Source organism: Salvelinus namaycush, chromosome 2, assembly GCF_016432855.1.
Source record: "Salvelinus namaycush isolate Seneca chromosome 2, SaNama_1.0, whole genome shotgun sequence".
NCBI classification, from domain to species: Eukaryota; Metazoa; Chordata; class Actinopteri; order Salmoniformes; family Salmonidae; genus Salvelinus; species Salvelinus namaycush.
This window is the reverse complement of record NC_052308.1, coordinates 25,234,614-25,254,880: the sequence shown is the minus strand read 5'-3', so window position 1 is coordinate 25,254,880 and position 20,267 is coordinate 25,234,614. Positions and strand designations below refer to the sequence as shown.

Here is a 20,267-nt window from a genome sequence, read left to right as displayed (position 1 = left end):
CCTAGTTAAATAAAGGTAAAATAAAAATACCTAACATATTATACTCATTTGAGTTTCCCGGATTTACGTTTACTATGTTAGGTCGAGTGTATGAGACCAGGCTGACCAAGCGCGACTTTGGTCTAGCTACCCTGTTTTCTCTAGCTATCACGTTTTCAAATGAGGTGACCCCTAATTTGGGAAACCCTGCCATATACAGTGAAAAGAGGGCAGGGTTTAGGGCGTGTCTTAGTCAACATCTGTGATGACGTCAAAGATTGCTGACTCAGAGGTTGTTTTGGAGGAAGTGACAAGAGACTGAAAAGAAAAAGAAATAGGCCCTCTTCAAGTAAACCTACAGGGATTCCTCTTGCTTAATAATTTATCTTACTTTGGAAACACAGGTGGCTTACCTACTAGTATTGAAAGTATATATTGCATATAATTAAACAGGCGTGCGTTCTGACAGCAACGTTGCCACACCACTAGCTAGCTAACGAACGTTAGGTTGTTGGGTGGGGGGGGGCAGACAGACAAAATTGAAGTTGTCTGTTTTTCATCTACTAAAACGAAAGGCCCATTTGAACATTCTTTAATATTCCTTCCCTGTGTTTGGGTTGATCAAGGTAAGATTTGTATCTGGTATTCTTTTTCTGCACAAATTTTGATAAATGGTTATTTTATGTTTACCAATTTACTTACCTAGCTAACGGGTCGTTTTGTCCCCGCAGTGGGCGTTGAGCGCTAGACACTGAAGTCAGATACCTAGCTAACGGGTCGTTTGTCCCCGCAGTGGGCGTTGAGCACTAGACACTGAAGTCAGATACCTAGCTTCTTGACTATAATATGAGTGTCACTCATCAGTCATACGAGAACATCTTTGTCAAAATCAGTCCTGTCCAATTACAGTTAGTTGTCTAAACAGCCAGTAAACATCCAAAATCATGTACGTAGCTAACTATCCAAAACCATGTACTTAGCTATTTTTCTAAATGTATGGCTCTGTAGTATGTAATTAGCTAGGTGCTAGTTAGTAATGCACCAACTAACGTCACGTTAACGGGCTAGCTAACCTACTAGGCCCATCAGGGGTAACGCCAACATTATGCCAGCTACTAGTTAGCTAAAGTAACGTTGTTAGAAAACAAACAGACCGTTTAGCTAGAGTTTAGCTAACTGTCATGTTAGCTAACGTTACTCAATTTAGCTAACCTTGTTGATAAAATAACTAACGTTAGTGTTGAATGACGTGCTCATCTGTAATCATTAGCTAACTAGCTAGTATGTTAGCAACTGGTAAACATTTGTTTACGAGCTAACCTTACTAGCCAGCAAGGGGTGTATTCATTAATCGGAATCAGTTGCAAAAATGTTTCGTCTGTTTCAAAACTCTAGGAAGCAAATGGATGGAAACAAACGAGGGACCTACCTGGGGTGTATTCATTACGTTAACTTTTAGCCGTTTAAGAACCAAACAGAGTAAAACTAGTTTCTAAAGTTTCAAGTTTTTATTTTCACGTGCACAAGTACAGGGAAACGCCATTCTTGCTTGCTTTTTCCCAACCATGCAGTAATCAATATCAGTAGTACTACAAAAAAAGTAAAGTAGAACAAAAACACATGAGAAATAGAGATGAGAACACAAGAAAGTATACTGAACAAACATATAAATGCAACAATTTCAACGATTTTACTGAGTTTAAGTTCATAGAAGGAAATCAGTCAATGGAAATAAATTCATTAGGCCCTTATCTATGGATTTCACATGACTGGGCAGGGGTGCAGTTGTGGGTGGGCCTGGGAGGGCATAGGCCCAACCACTTGGGAGCCAGGCCCAGCCAATCAGAATGAGTTTTTCCCCACAAAATGGCCCTAATTACAGACAGAAATACTCCTCGATTTCATCAGCTGTCCTGGTGGCTGGTCTCAGATATTGCAGGTGAAGAAGCCAGATGTGGAGGCCCTGGGCTGGCGTGGTTACACGTGGACTGAGTTTGAGACCGGTTGGACGTACTGCCAAATTCTCTAAAACAACGTTGGAGGTGGCTTATGGTAGAGAAATTAACATTAAATTAGCTGATAACAGCTCTGGTGGCATGCCAATTGCACACTCCCTCAAAACTTGAGACATCTGTGGCACTGTGTTGTGACAAAATGGCACATTTTAGAGGGGCCTTTTGTCCACAGCACAAGGTGCACCTGTGGAATGACCATGCTGTTTAATCAGCTTCTTGATATGCCACACCTGTCAGGTGGATGGATTATATTGGCAAATGAGAAATGCTCACTAACAGGGATGTAAACAGATGTGTGCACAAAATTGGAGAGAAATTGACCATTTCTGGGATCTTTTATTTCAGCTTATGAAACATGGGACCAACACTTTACATGTTGTGTTTATATTTTTGTTCAGTATCAGTCAGGGTCGGTTCCAATATCATATTTACAATGTGCAGGGATACTGGAGTAGTAGAGTTAGGTATGTTTAGGGGTAAGGTAGGCATCAGGATATATAATGAACATTGTAGCAGCAGAGTCTATGATGATTGTATGTAAGTGTGTCTATTTGACAAATTCAAATAGGTCCCCCCTTTTTCGTTTGCTTCAGAATCGAGGTAATGAGTACATTCCTGAATTTGTCCAATAGAAACTATTGTTTTCGTTGCAAAATCCATCCGTTTGGGGTAAACGATTTCCGTTGCAAAATGTTTTGTTACAAGTGTACTGATATAGGAAGGACACGTGACATCCCGGCAATTTTGAGAGAAAAAAAGTTATAGTGGAGTTGTGCCTGGTTGTCAATAGTTACCACTAAGTCATAAACCCCGCCTATTTCTACAATTTATCTTCTTAAAATGTGATTTTCCACCTAACCACACTGCTAACTATATGCCTATCCCTTACCTTAAATTATAACCAAAAAGCACATTTTTAGTTTTCACAAGTTTTTATGATAGATCATTTTGACTTTGGCTTTGGTAATTAGTGGAAACCGTTATGCATGTTGTTCACACGCGTGTCTGCCCTCTCATTGGCTGGAATGGTCTCACCTGATCTGGCCTCCTCCCGACTGTCTTCCATTTTTAAAGACAATTATCTTCGTTGTTACTGGCCAATAGTGTAGCTGGTCAATATAATGGATAATCTGTGGTGTTGCTTTCTACATGCGAAACCCATGTGACCCACCCGACTCTCATGAATGTCAGGTTAGAGATTAAATATGGAGTCAGCAAGGCCACAGTCAGAATTGCCATATTGTTAGAAATTAAAAAAGTATATAGTGCTTCATTTAATTGTTCAGACTGGGGTTAGGCCTATTTTGGCACCATGCATGTATCTTCCACCCTCTAGAGTGGTCCAATTGATCACTTATGTTGGTCTACATCCCAGGTCAGGGTTCCTGAATGCACGGTCCTGTGATCAAATTTAATTTGTCACATGCGCCAAATACAACAGGTGTAGACCTTACTGTGAAATGCTTACCTACAAGCCCTTATCCAACAGTGCAGTTCAAGAAATATAGTTAAGAAAATATTTACTAAATAAACTAAAGTGGGGAAAAAAAGAAAAATCCTAAAAGAACACAAGAAAATTATATAACAATAACAAGGCTATATACAGGGGGTACCGGTACCGAGTCAATGTGCTGGGGTACAGGATAGTTGAGGTAACTTGTAAAGTGACTATGCATAGGTAATAAACACCGAGTAGCAGCAGTGTAAAAACAAAGGGGGGGGGGGGGGGGGGTCAATGTTAATAGGGTGGCCATTTGATTAATCGTTCAGTAGTCTTATGTCTTGGGGGTAGAAGCTGTTAAGGAGCCTTTTGGTCCTAGACTTGGTGCTCCAGTACCGCTTGCCGTGTGGTAGCAGAGAGAACAGTCTATGACTTGGGTGACTGGAGTCTTTGACAATTTTTTGGGCCTTTTCTCTGACACTGCCTATTATATAGGTCCTGGATGTCAGGAAGCTTGGCCCCAGTGATGTACTGGGCCATACGCACTACCCTCTGTAGCGCCTTATGGTCAGATGCCGAGCAGTTGCCATACCAGGTGGTGATGTAACCGGTCAGGATGCACTCAATGGTGCAGCTGTAGAACTTTTTGAGGATCTGGGGACCAATGCCACATCTTTTCAGTGTCCTGAGGGGGAAAAGGTGTTGTTGTACCCTCTTCACAACTGTCTTGGTGTGTTTGGACTAGGGCTGGGTGATATGGCCAAAATCTCATATCCTGATATAGGTCATTTCATAAAGCGATACATATCACAATATAGCAAATTTTCTGTAAATTCAATGAATAAATAGTTTCTATAAAATTACCACATGTAAAGGCCTATTTCTTATTACATTTTGAATTATACTCAACAAATATACAACTCACGTTTCTCGACCATGTAAATTTGGGCCATGTCTTTGCAAATGTAAGTTGTAACGGCAGTTGTTATCTCCTGTGGGCAAAAGCCTCTTGCAACGTCTGAGTTGGGGGTTTGTTTTGAGCACTCGACTGTACTTTTTGGGTCTCATCCGTAGACTCTCTCCGTACTGTTTCACATGATTCTTGCATAGGTGGTAAAAGAGGTTAGTGGTATTTGAGCCTGTTGTCGGGACTGCCCTGCGACATATTTGCAGAGGACGTTTTTTTTTGTCGTGACAGACTTTTCATACCCAAACCACATCCATGCGACCGACGTGGCCCCTCTTTTAGGTACAAGCTCTGTGTCTCCGTGCTCTGTGTCATGTTCACTCTCCTCCATGTTTGTTTGTGTTGCAAATTTCCTTCCACACAGCACGTTCACTTGCTCCACTTCAGCCCCGTCAATGTTAATGGGGGCCTGTTCGGTCCTCCTTTTCCTATAGTCCACGATCAGCTCTTTGTCTTGCTGACATTGAGGGAGAGGTTGTTGTCCTGGCACCACACTGCCAGGACTCTGACCTCCTCCCTATAGGCTGTCTCATCATTGTCGGTGATCTGGCCTACCACTGCTGTGTCGTCAGCAAACTTAATGATGGTGTTGGAGTCGTGCTTGGCCACGCAGTCGTGGGTGAACGGGAAGTACAGGAGGGGACTAAGCACGCACCCCTGAGGGGCCCCAGTGTTGAGGATCAGCATGGCAGATGTGTTGTTGCCTACCCTTACCACCTGGGGGTGGTCTGTCCGGAAGGTCAATCATGGTCCAATATTGACGTTTTGCCTGTTTGATTGTTTGTCTGAGGGATTTCTTATAAGCGTCTGGATTAGTGTCCCTCTCCTTGAAAGCGGCAGCTCTAGCCTTTAGCTCGGTGCGGATGTTGCCTCTAATCCATGGCATCTGGTTGGCAAATGTACATGCGGGAACGACATTGTTGATGCACTTATTGATGAAAGTGAAAGGGGGATACCTAGTCAGTTGTCCATCTGAATGTATTCAACTGAAATGTGTCTACTGCATTTAACCCAACCCCTCTGAATCAGAGAGGTGCAGGGGGCTGCCTTAATTGACATCCACGGCGCCCTGGGAACAGTGGGTCCAACTGCCTTGCTCAGGGGCAGAACGACAGATTTTTACCTTTACAGTTCGGGGATTCAATCCAGCAACCTTCCGGTTACTGGCCCAACGCTCTAACCACTAGGCAGCCGGTGAATGAGGTGGTATACTCCTCAATGCCATTGGATGAATCCCGGAACATATTCCAGACTGTGCTAGCAAAACAGTCCTGTAGCGTAGCATCCGCGTCATCTGACCACTTCCGTATTGAGCGAGTCAATGGTACTTCCTGCTTTAATTGTTGCTTGTAAGCAGGAATCAGGAGGATATAATTATGGTCAGGTTTTATTTGGGGGAGATATGGTTATGCTGTTTTGTTAAGAAAATGTAGGTCAGTGAGAGCAGTGGGTCTTTATTCAATGTGTCTTTATGGAAGGACTCTGCACAAAGATGGCCTGCACAACAGGAATATTGTATTCCACTCTCTCTGTCTGTGGATCAAGTCTCATAGCTTCCTTCACATGTTGAAACGTTTCTGGGTTACATTAAGTCTTACATTCCTCTCCAAAACCTGTATCTTGTGAAATTAGAGGAATATGTTGTTGGAGGGGCAGGCAGAGTTAAAAAAACAAAAACAACTAGTCTTGTTGCTTATGTAGTTAAACAGTGTCCAGTGAGGCACACTGTACTTGGTTACATTCCCAGAACTATTCCTGCTCCGAGCATTTCATTGTCTGTAATCCCAATGACTGGACCACTAGCTGTGGACCAAATGTCTAGAGTGAGGTTGAGCTAGCAGCTGGTCAATATAGTCAATTGCACAAAGGAAGTGTTATAATATTTACACTGCAGTAGTAGTGGTTGTAAGTAGTAGCCTGTGATAATATTGCCTGAGCCATGCTGTCATAAACTGCATCGCTTTTTAACCCGGGGGGGGGGGGGGTGTTTCACAGCAGACACACAGGCAGCATGCCTATAGACTATGTGCCTGTGTTATAGGTTGCTGTTTACCATAATAACAATGTACATGGTTAGTCCACCATTCTAATTTAGTGCCCCTTCTCTTTCCTCAGCTGTGGCACAATGACGTCTAGGAAGAAAGTACTACTCAAAGTCATCATCCTGGGAGACTCTGGGTGAGTGTCCTGTCTACCTTGCACAGCTAGGCTAATTTCACTTCTCAACTTAAAAGTTTACCAAAATATGTTTGTTTACCAATCACTCTGTCATAACTGTTGGTGAATCTCTCTTGTCAGAGTTGGGAAGACGTCGCTGATGAACCAGTATGTGAATAAGAAGTTCAGTAACCAGTACAAAGCCACAATAGGAGCTGATTTCCTAACGAAAGAAGTGATGGTGGATGACAGACTTGTCACCATGCAGGTACTGGGGAAGGGATACTATCAATTTACTCATCACTTCACAAGTGCTGTGCTGAAGTAGAGGCCAGTGGGTAGGCCTATAATCTATTGTTGTTCATGAACATGTATCGCCTCCCTGTGCTCTGTCACAGATCTGGGACACTGCAGGGCAGGAGAGGTTCCAGTCTCTGGGTGTAGCGTTCTACCGCGGGGCAGACTGCTGTGTGCTGGTGTTTGACGTGACCGCCCCCAACACCTTTAAGACGCTAGACAGCTGGAGGGACGAGTTCCTTATACAGGCCAGCCCCCGAGATCCCGAGAACTTCCCCTTTGTGGTGCTAGGCAACAAGATTGACTTGGAGAACAGACAGGTGGGTCCAGATGTAGCATTTGAGACCAGAGCATCTCAGGTAGTAGCTTGTGTTCCCTTCAGAGAATGACAGCTGCCCTTTGCATCTGTCAGGTGACGACCAAACGAGCACAGGCGTGGTGTCAGAGCAAGAACAACATCCCCTACTTCGAGACCAGCGCTAAGGAGGCCATCAACGTTGAACAGGCTTTCCAGACTATCGCACGCAATGCTCTTAAACAGGTAGGGGTCAGAGGGGAGCTTATGAGCGCTTTGCTGAATGCCATGTGTGTTTTGTGTATTTACAGTAGTGCTGTCTTGATTTCATTGTACAGTGCCTTTCACACCCCTTGACTTTTTCCAAGTTTTGTTGTTACAGCCAGAATTTAAAATGGATTAATTTGAGATTGTGCCACTGATCTAGACACAATACCCATCAATGTCAAAGTTAAATTTTGTTTGCAGAAATGTTAAAGCTGAAATATCTTGAATCAGTAAGTATTCAGCCCCTTTGTTATGGCACGCCTAAATACTTTCAGAAGGAAAAATGTACTTAACAAGTCATAAGTTGCATGGACTCACTCTGTGTGCAATAATAGTGGTTAACATGATTTTTGAATGATTACCCCATCTCTATACCCCACACATACAATTATCTGTAAGGTCCCCCAGTCGAGTAGTGATTTTTCAAGTGCAGATTCAACCACAAAGACCAGGGAGGTTTTCCAAAGCCTCACAAAGAAGGGCACCTATTGGTAGATGGGTAAAAAAAAAAAGCAGACACTGAATATTCCTTTGAGCATAGTGAAGTTATTAATAATGCTTTGGATGGTGTATCAATACACCCAGTCATTAGGAAGGAAACCGCTCAGGGATTTCACCATGAGGCCAATGGTGCCTTAAAACAGTTACATAGTTTAATAGCTGTGATGGGAGAAAACTGAGAATGGATCAACGACATTGTAGTTACTCCACAATACTGACCTAAATGACAGAGTGAAAAGGAAGTCTGTACAGAATAAAAAATATTCCAGAACATGCATTGTGTTTGGGGCAAATCAAACACAACACATCGCTGAGTAAGTACTGTACTACTCTTCATATTTTCAAGCATGGTGGTGGCTGCGTCATGTTATGGATCAGGTAGTCATCGGCAAGGTCTAGTGAGTTTTTAGAGCTCAGCACAGGCAAAATCCTAGAGGAAAACCTGGTTTCTAACAGACACTGGGAGACATTCACCTTTCAGCAGGACAATAACCTAAAACTCTAGGCCAAATTTACACAAGTTGCTTACCAAGACGACATTGAATGTTCCAGAGTGGCCTAGTTACAGTTTTGGCTTAAATCTATGGCAAGACTTAAATGTCTGTCTAGCAATGATCACAACTAACTTGACAGAGCTTTAAGAGTTAAAAAAAAAGAATAATGGGCAAATATCCAGGTGTATAAAGCTCTTATTAAGATACTTATGCTGTAATCACTGCCAAAGGTGATTCTAACATGTATTGACTAAGGGGTTGAATACTTATCTAATGAAGATATATTATTGATTTATTTTTTATTATTACCAAGTGTGCAAAGCTGTCATCAAGGCAAAGGCTGGCAACTTTGAAGAATCTAAAATAGATTGATTTGTTTAACACTTTTGGTTACTACATAGTTTGTCTTCACTATTATTCTACAATGTAGAAAATAATAAAAAATAAAGAAAAACCCTTTAATGAGTAGGTGTCCAAACTTTTGACTGGTACTGTATATATTCCACTTTGACATGAGTATTTTGTGTTGATCATTGAAGAAAAAAAAGATAACTCCATTTTAATCCCAATTTGTAACACATCAAAATGTGAAAGTCAAGGGGTTAGAATACTTCGAAGGCACTGTATGTTGAAGTCACACAAAGCTCAGTGGTGGTGGAAAAAGTACCCAATTGTCATACTTGAGTAAAAGTAAAGATATCTCAATAGAAAATGACTCAAGTAAAAGTAGTCACCCAGTAAAATACTACTTGAGTCAGTCTAAAAGTATTTGGTTTTAAATATACAAAAGTAAATGTAATTGGGAAAAAATACTTAAGTATCAAAAGAAAAAGTATAAATAATTTCAAATTGCTTATATTAAGCAAACCAGATGGTAAAATTGTCTGTTTTTTAATTTACAGATACCCATGGGCACACTCCAACACTGACATAATTGACAAAGAAAGCATTTGTGTTTAGTGAGTCCGCCAGATCAGAGGCAATAGGGATGACCAGGGATGTTCTCTTGATAAGTGCATGAATTTGGACCAGTTTCCTATCAAAATGTAATGAACTTTTGGGTGTCAGGGAAAATGTATGGAGTAAAAAGTACATTATTGTCTTTAAGAATGTAGTAAAGTAAAACTTGTAAAATATAAATAGTTATGTATAGATACCCCACAAAACTACTTCAGTAAAAATACTTTAAAGTACTTAACACCATCTCGTCTTTTAGGAGACAGAGGTGGAGTTGTACAATGAGTTTCCTGAACCAATAAAGCTGGACAGGAACGAACGGGCCAAGCCATCAGCGGAGGCCTGCAGCTGCTGAGGACCTAAGAGACCTACAGGGGACAACTGTTGGCCCTGCTACTGTCTTGCCTTGTCTACCCTTTATCCCCCATGCCCCTGTGTGCTCTCCTCTGCCCAATATCATCACTGGCCTTCGTAGATGCAAGCAGAGTTCCGCTCGTAAAGTATACTTTACACACACACACACACACACACACACAGTACTCATCCCTGTGTACACATCACACATTTACTCTCAAGATGAGTCTCCAAGCCCAAAGAACACCCAGATGGATATTAGAGCATTTAACAGCATATCTGCTTATTATTTCCCCTTAACCTTTTTAGATGCCATTGTTTCCATGACACCAGCCTCATAACATTTTATAAGGGGAGTTAGATATAGTTCACTCCCAAAGTTCCAGTGGTGAAGGATCAGATTGAGTAATTTATATCAATGGTGTGTGGGGGTTATACCAATGTACTGCCTGAAGATACATGTGTTAATTGGATTGAATGTGAACTAGCAAATCCAACATACAAGTGTGTTGAAGGCATTTTTTGCACTTTGTTGTCATGTAGGCTTATTCAAACCCTATTTGACACCTTATTTTGGAGCCACAATAAACACTTTATTTTATTTTTATTAGCTCAAGGCAGAAGAGGCAATATGGATTTTAACTCTGCTCCCCAACTTCCATGATGTCCTCAACTGCCCTACATATTGTTTCTCAATGGGGGAAAAGTCAAGCGGCAAATTATTTTGTCAACATTGAGACCTGACACGGGGTAGAGAATCAAACCAAGGGAGATATATCTCTTTACTATTATTAGCTAGTACCCGTCTTCTTTTTACACTGTCAACTATTACAAACCTTTGTCAATCGTTTATAGGAAAAAAAACATGTCTTGTCAGTTACTCGCTCTGCCTATAGCTCAGGTTGGCAAATTATTTAAGTGCTTGATTTTTTTTTTACCGATCAGATCTTTTGTCTGTTCGCATATTATGTTTAGAATTTGAATTGCATCAGAGGACATATGGGGGAAATGTGTTAGCATTAATCAAGTTAATGAAATGATAAATGCACTTAATCTACATTGTTTAAAAATGTCTTTGGGTTTCAGGTAATAATAATGGTTATTGAATAAAGAATCTGTGTGTGTTAGTGCAAGTAGAACAGGTAGTTAAAGCACAGTAGGTTACTATCATGGCTCTCATACACACAGCTGTTGAAAGAAAGAGTTTACTAAAATCTATAGTATACATTGAAATGTGTCATTTTGCATGGGGGCACTCACTTGTTATTTGTATTCAGTCCACTACTTGTACCGAAATATAAAAATTGGTCACTTGTGAAAGTTGACAGAACACGGGACCATCGAAATCTGTCAAACGTTTAATTACATTATCTTCAACCAACACCAGACATAAAAATAATCAAACCATTTGTGCTCTTCCACCTCAAGACAATAAGACATACATTCTTCAGTCTGTTCCCATCTCTTTTCAAAGTCAGTCAATGTTTGTCCCAACCACTCAGTTGGTCCTGGGTTTCTTACTGGTTACCTGCAGCCACTGTTGGAGAGGTCCTGCAGTCTTCGGCTGCTTCTCAGGCCTGGTCTCTCCAGTGTGGCCCTCCTGTTTGACTTTCCCAGTATCTGGCTCTTTCCTCTTGGAGGGTGTGCTGCTCTTGAGCCAGCCCATCATCATCTTACTGCCAGCTGAGGGCGTGGGCTCCTGGGGAAGGAAGTGTATATGACGAGGGGAGGCAGGGAGGAAAGTGTAGTATGGTATGGAGCCCATTATGTATTTTTACTCTTCAAGGTTTTACATCTAGATGTTTTTAGAAAGGTTGTCCCAGACCAATGATCAGGAGCTATTCAATGATTGGAACACATCAGACATCTCAAATATGGGTATGTAGCTCAGTGAAGTCATGCTGTTGTACTTTCTTAGCCTGAGGATCCACTGGCAGCAGGCACTCGGGAATTGTTTTGAGAGTTGTTGACCAGTGAAGAGACAGGGTGAAAGGTTAGTTTGTTTTTGAACTGAAGCAGTTTTAGGGCATCTAATGACCTCACCTGACCAAAATTCGGCCATCTTCTGACCTCTGTCGAGAATCACTGGCATCCTGCAACACAAGCAAAATCATTGGTGATTCTACCTCGTACACAAACTTTCATATATAAAGAACATACTTTACTCAAGAAGAGAGTAATGTTTTAAACAGACCCATACTGGTCATCGATGCCTTGAAGATGGGGGATGTACCCAGAGTGATCACAGTGTAGGTCTAGAGGGGATCTCCACTATGGGGAGTCCATCAGTCAAACAGTCCTGCAATGGTCAGCAACAGCCATCCTCTCCACTCACAGACTCCTTTCTCCTCCTACATAAGAAAGAAATACATCAAAAGGCAAAGTTTACATTATTTCATTACTGCAGACAAACAGAAGGATCACAAAATGGGTCAGGATGGAGTCAGTGGGAGAGTGCTAAAGTATTTTTGAGAAGAAAAGGGAAGATGGGAGATCTCATCAGTGTAATCAGACTCAATCATCTTATTCTGAATGTTATGTTTTCTTAGTGATGAAAGGTGCATGTGTGGGTAGGCTCACCTCTTCCAGGTCTACAGAGCCTTCTTCAGACATGCATGTCTGTGTATCCTCCTTATAGGGTGTCCCCTCATCCTGGTCCTCTGTTTTCACGTGAGCGGGTCCTTGAGTCTGGGGGAAATAGATGAAGGGCTGCTTATCTTTCTCCTGCCTCCTCCATTCATAAAAGCCGTCAGCCAAGATGAAACAGTGCTGTCCTTTCAGCAGCGGATCCTGAATGAAATGGTACACAAACATTCACTAATACACCAAGTTTGAGGATGCATGCTGTCCCAGTTGATGAGTTATGTGTATTTCATGTGAAGATGAATCCAACTCACTCTGCACCTTTTAGGACTTCTCTAGCAGGCTCCCGCTGCGACAGTTGTTGGTGCTGTACTGCATCTTGCTTGGGTCATTGCTGCCAGCACACACTCATCCACTGGGGCATTCTGAGGGAAAAGGGGTGGATGCAGACCGTCTGGTTAATACACAAATCTCTCTCCAGGCAGGGTGCAAATGAAGCCCCCCCCCCACAGAAACATCCAGCCCCCTAGCCAGGATCAGTTGAACACCTATACTTTGCTTACCTTATCAAAATGTCTTTGGGACAAGGCTGGGCTCAAGGACTGTGGACTCTTGTTGTAGGAAGGTCGGTACGTATCCGAATCCCATTCTTTCCACCTCGGTCTCTGTACTGAGAGGCGCCCTCCGCCTTCAGGATGAATGCAGTCAAAGATTAAGATTAATCTAACCCATGTATTTGTGATGCAGTCCTCCCACACACCCTCAGCCCAGTGTCTGATGAAACAACATGCAGTAATGAAATGCATGCATTGTGTATATTACTGACAAATGTAACATTTTCCACGATGACTCAAGGGCAGCATTCCAAACACTTAAAAGACACCCTATCCCCTCAGCCCTCAAATTAAGTGGACACTTCTGATGACGTTTCATGACGTCTGACGAGTATACACTTGCAGGGCAAGGGCGGAAGGAATGATGTTTAAATGGATCGCCCTTTTCCGGAAATTCGTCACTGTTCATCCCGCGATGATTGTGTTTTCAGCCACGGGTAGCTTGTGGGTGCTTTATGTGCGCTACAGTCAATTATGATTGCATGTCTATATTAACTATATAATTATTAATATATGCCTACTGTATGATAGCTAGCAAATTAATTAGCTAAATAACGTTAGCCTGCCTAGCTGGAACTTCTGAAGAATGAAAATGTTTAATAAATAAAAAATCCAAAAGCAAACCAAACAAAAATATTACTACTTTTATGAGATGTGTTTGTGCCGTCATGTCCATTAGTAGCACAATTTCTAACCTTTTTACATTAGTTTACATGTATGTTTACTTATCCATATTGACGTTGAGGTCTTAAGTTTCGGCTGACTTTTCTTAGCAGATGTACAATCATCGCGAATTTAATTGTGGGGCGTTTCAGCCCTGAAGTGAAAATAATTGTACACTCGCAAACTCGATCATAAAAGAAGGGCTTACGTTGCGAATTTCCCTTGTTTGGCTAATCGTTTGGACCGACGTCCAAGATTGTGACGAGGATTCCCCAAGGATATAAGGCGAGGGTGTGTCTTTTTTTTCTTCAACCAGTCAGAATTTGGGTTTAATACTTTTTATGAAAAATGTTGATCTTACTGATACATGGAGAGAGGTTTCTGGCCGACAGATCGTTCACTTTGAGTAACAAAACAGGTTCCAGAAAGTCCAGAATAGATTTTTGGCTTATATCCAAATGTATATTTGTACTAGTCCCCTCACAGATCATAGTGCCATTTACATTGATATCAAAATATTTACCCCTGATACTAACGTTGGTAGAGCATCCTACTGGAAGCTAAATAGCTCGTTATTAAATAATGATATAGTTAAGTTTGAGGTTAAAGATCTGCTCTCACACTTTTGGGAAAGGGCTTGTGAAGAACATCTTATTGCAAGAACTGGGAGCTCTTTAAATTTGAGGTGTTCAAATACCTCAGAAAATATGGTAGTAATCTTGCTAAAACCAGAAAAGCTGAATCTTGCTAAAACCAGAAAAGCTGAGGAGGAAAAGGTGATCATTAAGATAACTTCCCTTTCTCAGAGGTCCCCTGCCGGCCTCTCGGGGGAGGAGAAGATGGAACTGATTGAGTTACAAAATAAACTGGATAATATATATAGATTAAATAAACTGGATGATATATATAGGTTAAATAAACTGGATAATATAGAGAGATTAAAAGCAGAAGGAGCCTTTATTAGATCAGGAAAAAATGTGATAAGGGAGAACAGAATTCATCCTATTTCTTTAGACTTGAGAAATTTCAATCTACAAATAACACTATCCATAAATTAAACATTGATGGTGTTATTACAGATGACCAAAAATTAAAATCGCTAAATACTGTAGACATTTTTACAGGAAATTGTATAGCTCTACGTACTGTCAGGAAACCACAGATATGTTTTTTTACTCACTGAATAATGTTCACTCTATCAGTGATACAGAATCTAAACAGTGTGATGAACCCATCAATTTTGAAGCGATTATAGAGTCTATCAAACATCTAAAGAACATTAAATCACCAGGTGATGAAATTACTTCAGAATTTTACAAATTATTTTCTGAACAAGTAGCTCCCTTCCTATTTGAAGTATTTTTTAGAAAGTATTAAAAACAATGTTCTCCCTCCTACAATGGGTCAGGGGTTAATAACACTGATACCTAAGCCTAAAAAAGAAGTGCTGCTCATCGATAACTGGCGTCCAATTTGTCTTCTTAATAATGACTATAAGATATTAGCCTTACTACTTTCAAAAAGAATGAAAGAAGTCCTGGATGCAATCTTTGATGAAACACAGTCTGGCTTTATGAGGAACAGACATATTTCTAACAATATCAGACTAGTATTAGACATACTTGACTACTCAGATCTAATAACAGAGGATAGCTTCATATTATTTTTATAAAGCATTTGACACAGTAGAGCATCAGTTCCTCTTCCACTCCCTTGAGAAATTTGGCTTTGGGGATTTGTTATTTAAGGCTATTAACCTTTCTGAACCACCCATCCCGGATCCGGGATAATTGTCATCAGCAACGCTGAATAGCGTAGCATAGCGCCACAGGTAAATAATATTACTAGAAAATATTCATATTCATGAAATCACAAGTGCAATATTGCAAAACACAGCTTAGCCTTTTGTTAATCCACCTGTCGTCTCAGATTTTGAAATTATGCTTTACAGCGAAAGCAATACAAGCGTTTGTGTAAGTTTATCGATCGCTCGACAAAACAATAAGTACACTTAGCATCAGGTAACTTGGTCACGAAAATCAGAAAAGCAATCAAATTAATCGTTTACCTTTGATGATCTTCAGATGTTTTCACTCACGAGAATCCCAGTTAGACAACAAATGTTCCTTTTGTTCCATAAAGATATTTTTTATATCCAAATACCTCCGTTAGTTTGGTGCGTTATGCCCAGGAATCCACCGGAAAGAGCGGTCACGACAACGCAGACAAAAATTCCAAATTATATCCATAATGTCCACAGAAACATGTCAAACGTTTTTTATAATCCATCCTCAGGGTGTTTTTCAAATATCTATTCGATAATATATCAACCGGGACAGTTGGCTTTTCACTAGGACCGGGAGTAACAATGGCCGCCTTTCTCTTTTGCGCACAACTCACTCTGAGAGCCCCCACCTATCCACTTACGCAATGTGGTCGTTCACGCTCATTCTTCAAAATAAAAGCCTGAAACTATGTCTAAAGGCTGTTGACACCTTAGGGAAGCCATAGAAAAAGGAGTCTGGTTGATATCCCTTTAAATGGGCAATAGGGATGCATAAGAACAGGTTTTAGCCTGCAATATCAGTTCTGTTTAACTCACAGACAAAATGTTACAGTTTTGGAAACTTCAGAGTGTTTTCTATCCTAATCTGACTATTATATGCATATTCTAGTTTCGGGGGCTGAGAAATAGGCAGTTTCAAATGGGTACGTTTTTTAGCCAAAAACAAAAATACTGCCCCCTAGCCTTTTAAGACTCTCTATACAAATGGTAAAAGCTCTATCAAATTGAAATATGGCACCTCCCCTAGAGTTGAGGTAAAGAGAGGAAATAGGCAAGGTTGTCCTATCTCTCCGTATCTGTTTTTATTAAAACACCCAACTTCTTAAAAATTATTTAAATAATAGTCCGGTACAAGGTATTTCCATAGCTGGTAAAGAAATTATTATAAGCCAGCTGGCTGACGATACTACACTTTCTCTGAAAGACGCTAACCAAATTCCCATATCGATCAATGTGATATAATCATTTTCCAAAGCGTCTGGTCTATATCTTAACATTAATAAATGTGAACTCATGGCTGTCAAAGATTGTGTGACACCTTCATATTGTGGTATTCCAGTGAAAGAAGAACTTACATATTTAGGCATAACCATTACTAAGGATCATAAGTCTAGAGGCTTACTAAATTTTAACCCTCTTATTAAAAAACCCCAGATGAAGCTAAATCAATGGCTACAGAGAGACTTATCTTTAAAAGGAAGAGTCCTAATAGCCTAGAGATACCTTCAGCCTTGGTTAACATTTGGCGCTCTATCTTTATATCTTGACGGTAAAATAAGCAAGGAGATAGACCTGATGCTTTTCAACTTTCTCGGGAGAAACCGTACCCATTATATTAGAAGAACTGTTGTAATGAACACTTATGAGTATGGTGGGCTGAATTTTCTGGACTTTACTACCTTAAATAGATTGCCTGCAAAGTTCTGTCATACGTTCCAGGTCTATACCCAAACAGTTCGAGCTTATATTTTGTTTTATTAATCAGTCCTCTCACTGTTGCCAGCTGTTATAGACCCCCCTCAGCTCCCAGCTGTGCCTTGGACACCATATGTGAATTGATTGCCCCCATCTATCTACAGAGTTCGTTCTGTTAGGTGACCTAACCTAACATGATTCCTTGATCCACCTCTACGCAGCCGACACCATTCTAGAATCTAGAATCGGCTTCCTATTTCGCAACAAAGCCTCCTTCACTCACGCTGCTAAACATACCCTCGTAAAACTGACTATCCTACCGATCCTCGACTTCGGCGATGTCATTTACAAAATTGCCTCCAACACTCTACTCAGCAAACTGGATGCAGTTTATCACAGTGCCATCCGTTTTGTCACCAAAGCCCCATATACTACCCACCATTGCGACCTGTATGCTCTCGTTGGCTGGCCCTCGCTACATATTCGTCGCCAAACCTACTGGCTCCAGGTCATCTATAAGTCTTTGCTAGGTAAAGCTCTGCCTTATCTCAGCTCACTGGTCACCACAGCAACACCCACACGTAGCACACGCTCCAGCAGGTCTATCTCACTGGTCATCCCCAAAGCCAACACCTGCTTTGGCCGCCTTTCCTTCCAGTTCTCTGCTGCCAATGACTGGAACAAATTGCAAAAATCGTTGAAGTTGGAGACTTATATCTCCCTCACTAACTTTAAGCATCAGCTATCTGAGCAGCTTACCGATTGCTGCAGCTGTACACAGCCCATCTGTAAATAGCCCATCCAACTACCTACCTCATCCCCATAGTTTTTATTTACTTATTTTGCTCTTTTCCACACCAGAATTTCTACTTGCACATCATCATCTGCACATCTGTCACTCCAGTGTTCATTTGCTAAATTGTAATTTCTTCGCTACTATTAGCCTATTTACTGCCTTACCTCCTTACACCATTTGCACACACTGTATATAGATTTTTCTATTGTGGTATTGACTGTACTTTTGTTTATTCCATGTGTAACTGTGTTGTTTTTTGTCGCACTGTTTTGTTTTATCTTGGCCAGGTCGCAGTTGTAAATGAGAACTTGTTCTCAACTGGCCTACCTGGTTAAATAAAGTTGATTATTTAAAAATATATATATAAATAAATAAAAAAGACCCACTTCTATGTGGAATTTTATTCCTCATCATGTCTTTTCTACTTTTAGTGGCATTAACTTCATGTTGGTTTGCAATTATAATATTGACAAAGTTCCAGTGAAACTTTCTGCTTTTCATCAGCAGGTTTTCTTGTCATGGTCCTTAATTTATAAGCATAATGTTTCTCCACACATATATTATAGATGGAATAATCGAGGTATATTGTATAAAAATAGTTCTTTATTTTTAGAATATTGGTTCCGAAATAATATCCTATTGGTGAGCCAACTTGTAAATGCAGAGGTTTTTTACTTAGTTATAAGGAATTCTTATCACTTTACAAGGTCCCTGTAACACCTAAAGATTTTGCAATTCTTTTAGATGCCATTCCCTCAGGTGTTGCTTTATTATTCAGGAACATGTCAAGACCTGACCCTCAGAACCTACCTTCCATTAACCCTGTTGACTCATCAGTAGGAAAGATTTGTTTCTCTTTTGGTCCATTTAACAACAGAGCGATACAACATCCTGTTGAAACAAGGTTCGTATCTATACCTTATGTCATGCATTATTGGAACGGATTTATTGATAATATCTGTTGGAAAAAAGTTTGGATGTTGCCACAAACATGCCTACTTGTTAACAAAATTAAGGAAGTTTCCTTTAAAATTGTTCATAAATATTATCCTGCCAACCACTATATGAAGAAGTTTAAGGAAAACATAAACTCAAATTGTACCTTTTGTAATGATCACCCAGAAATAGTGTTGCATCTTTTTTTGGCATTGTATTCATGTAAGAAAACTGTGGCAAGACATCAGTAGATTTATAATTGAACACATTTCTGAAGATTTTACACTATTGTGGAGAGATGTACTGCTTGGATTCTTTACCTACGATAGAAATAAGCTTAAACAATTTTATGTAATTAATTTCATTATTCTTTTGGCCAAATTTCATATTCACAAATGTACATTTACAAACAAAACACCACATTTTCTTACCTTACAAAAAGAAATTGAACTATATTTTAAGACAATTAAATACTCTACAAAAAAGCTGTTAGAATTATAAGTGTATGCATGTCCCTTAAAACCTCTTAAGGATTAGGGGTGGAGTTTACACTTTTGGGGAAAATCGTTCAAAATTTAAAACGGCCTCCTACTCAATTCTTGCTCGTACAATATGCATATTATTATTAATATTGGATAGAAAACACTCTCTAGTTTCTAAAACAGTTCTAATTATTTCTCTAAGTGAAACAGAACTCTTTTTACAGCCAATTTCCTATCCGGAAGTGAGATTTCCAAAATCGAGGTCTCTCTTCAAGAGCTTGTCTATAAAAGGGCATGTCACTTATGACTGTAGAAACACGCCATACGCCTTCCCCTGGGTGTCATGCGGAAATGAGAGCAGAAATGAGGTGATTATCTCGTTCAGGGGTTGAATACAACCTCTTTGATTGAGAGGACCGCCATTTATTTTTTGTTGGGAGGCGCGAATTTGGACCTGGTATAGCCTCCTGGAAAACCGTCGTTATTGATGAATATGATCTCCGGCTTCGATTTTATTCGATACATGTCACAATATCATCCTAAAGTATGTTTTTTCAATATAGTTTAATTATATTATTGAAATTTATTCTGGACTTTAGACGTGATGTGACGCAAGAATTTTGTCAAGATGGAGAGGTTAGCGTCGCACTGCCAGTGTGCTTGCTAATTCAAGAGGGAAATCGTTCGTTCTGGATCGAAATAAAGACGTTTCTGAACAAAGGACCCCTTGGAGAACATTCTGATGGAAGATCAACAAAGATAAGGACCCAATTTGGGATGCTTTTTCATATATCTGTCGAACTGTGCTATGCTACCGTTCGACTAGAATCAATGCTGCTGTGTGCTAGCTAATGTAGTAAGCTAATATAACGATATATTGTGTTTTCGCTGTAAAACACTTAGAAAATCGGAAATATTAGCTATATTCACAAGATCTTTGTCTTTCATTTGCTATCCACCATATATTTTTCTGAAATGTTTTATGATG

At 40.3% G+C, this 20,267-nt stretch overlaps 1 protein-coding gene and 1 pseudogene across 2 annotated transcripts; one reads left to right on the top strand and one right to left on the bottom strand.

Annotated features, from left to right (window-relative positions):
• The first annotated feature begins 253 nt into the window (after nucleotides 1–253).
• On the top strand, nucleotides 254–11,061 carry LOC120060502 (ras-related protein rab7). Of its 2 annotated transcripts, none has more exons than XM_039009863.1 (6): nucleotides 254–605; nucleotides 6,518–6,580; nucleotides 6,701–6,827; nucleotides 6,958–7,176; nucleotides 7,269–7,397; nucleotides 9,630–11,061. In XM_039009863.1, the coding sequence occupies exons 2-6, from the start codon at nucleotides 6,528–6,530 to the stop codon at nucleotides 9,723–9,725; spliced, it is 624 nt and encodes a 207-aa protein (XP_038865791.1). In that variant the 5' UTR covers nucleotides 254–605; nucleotides 6,518–6,527; the 3' UTR covers nucleotides 9,726–11,061. The 2 variants fall into 2 exon arrangements, with proteins under 2 accessions (XP_038865791.1, XP_038865800.1); XM_039009872.1 differs by having other exon boundaries at nucleotides 308–328.
• Nucleotides 11,062–13,378, bottom strand: LOC120060511 (annotated as a pseudogene).
• Between the last annotated feature and the right edge of the window lie 6,889 nt (nucleotides 13,379–20,267).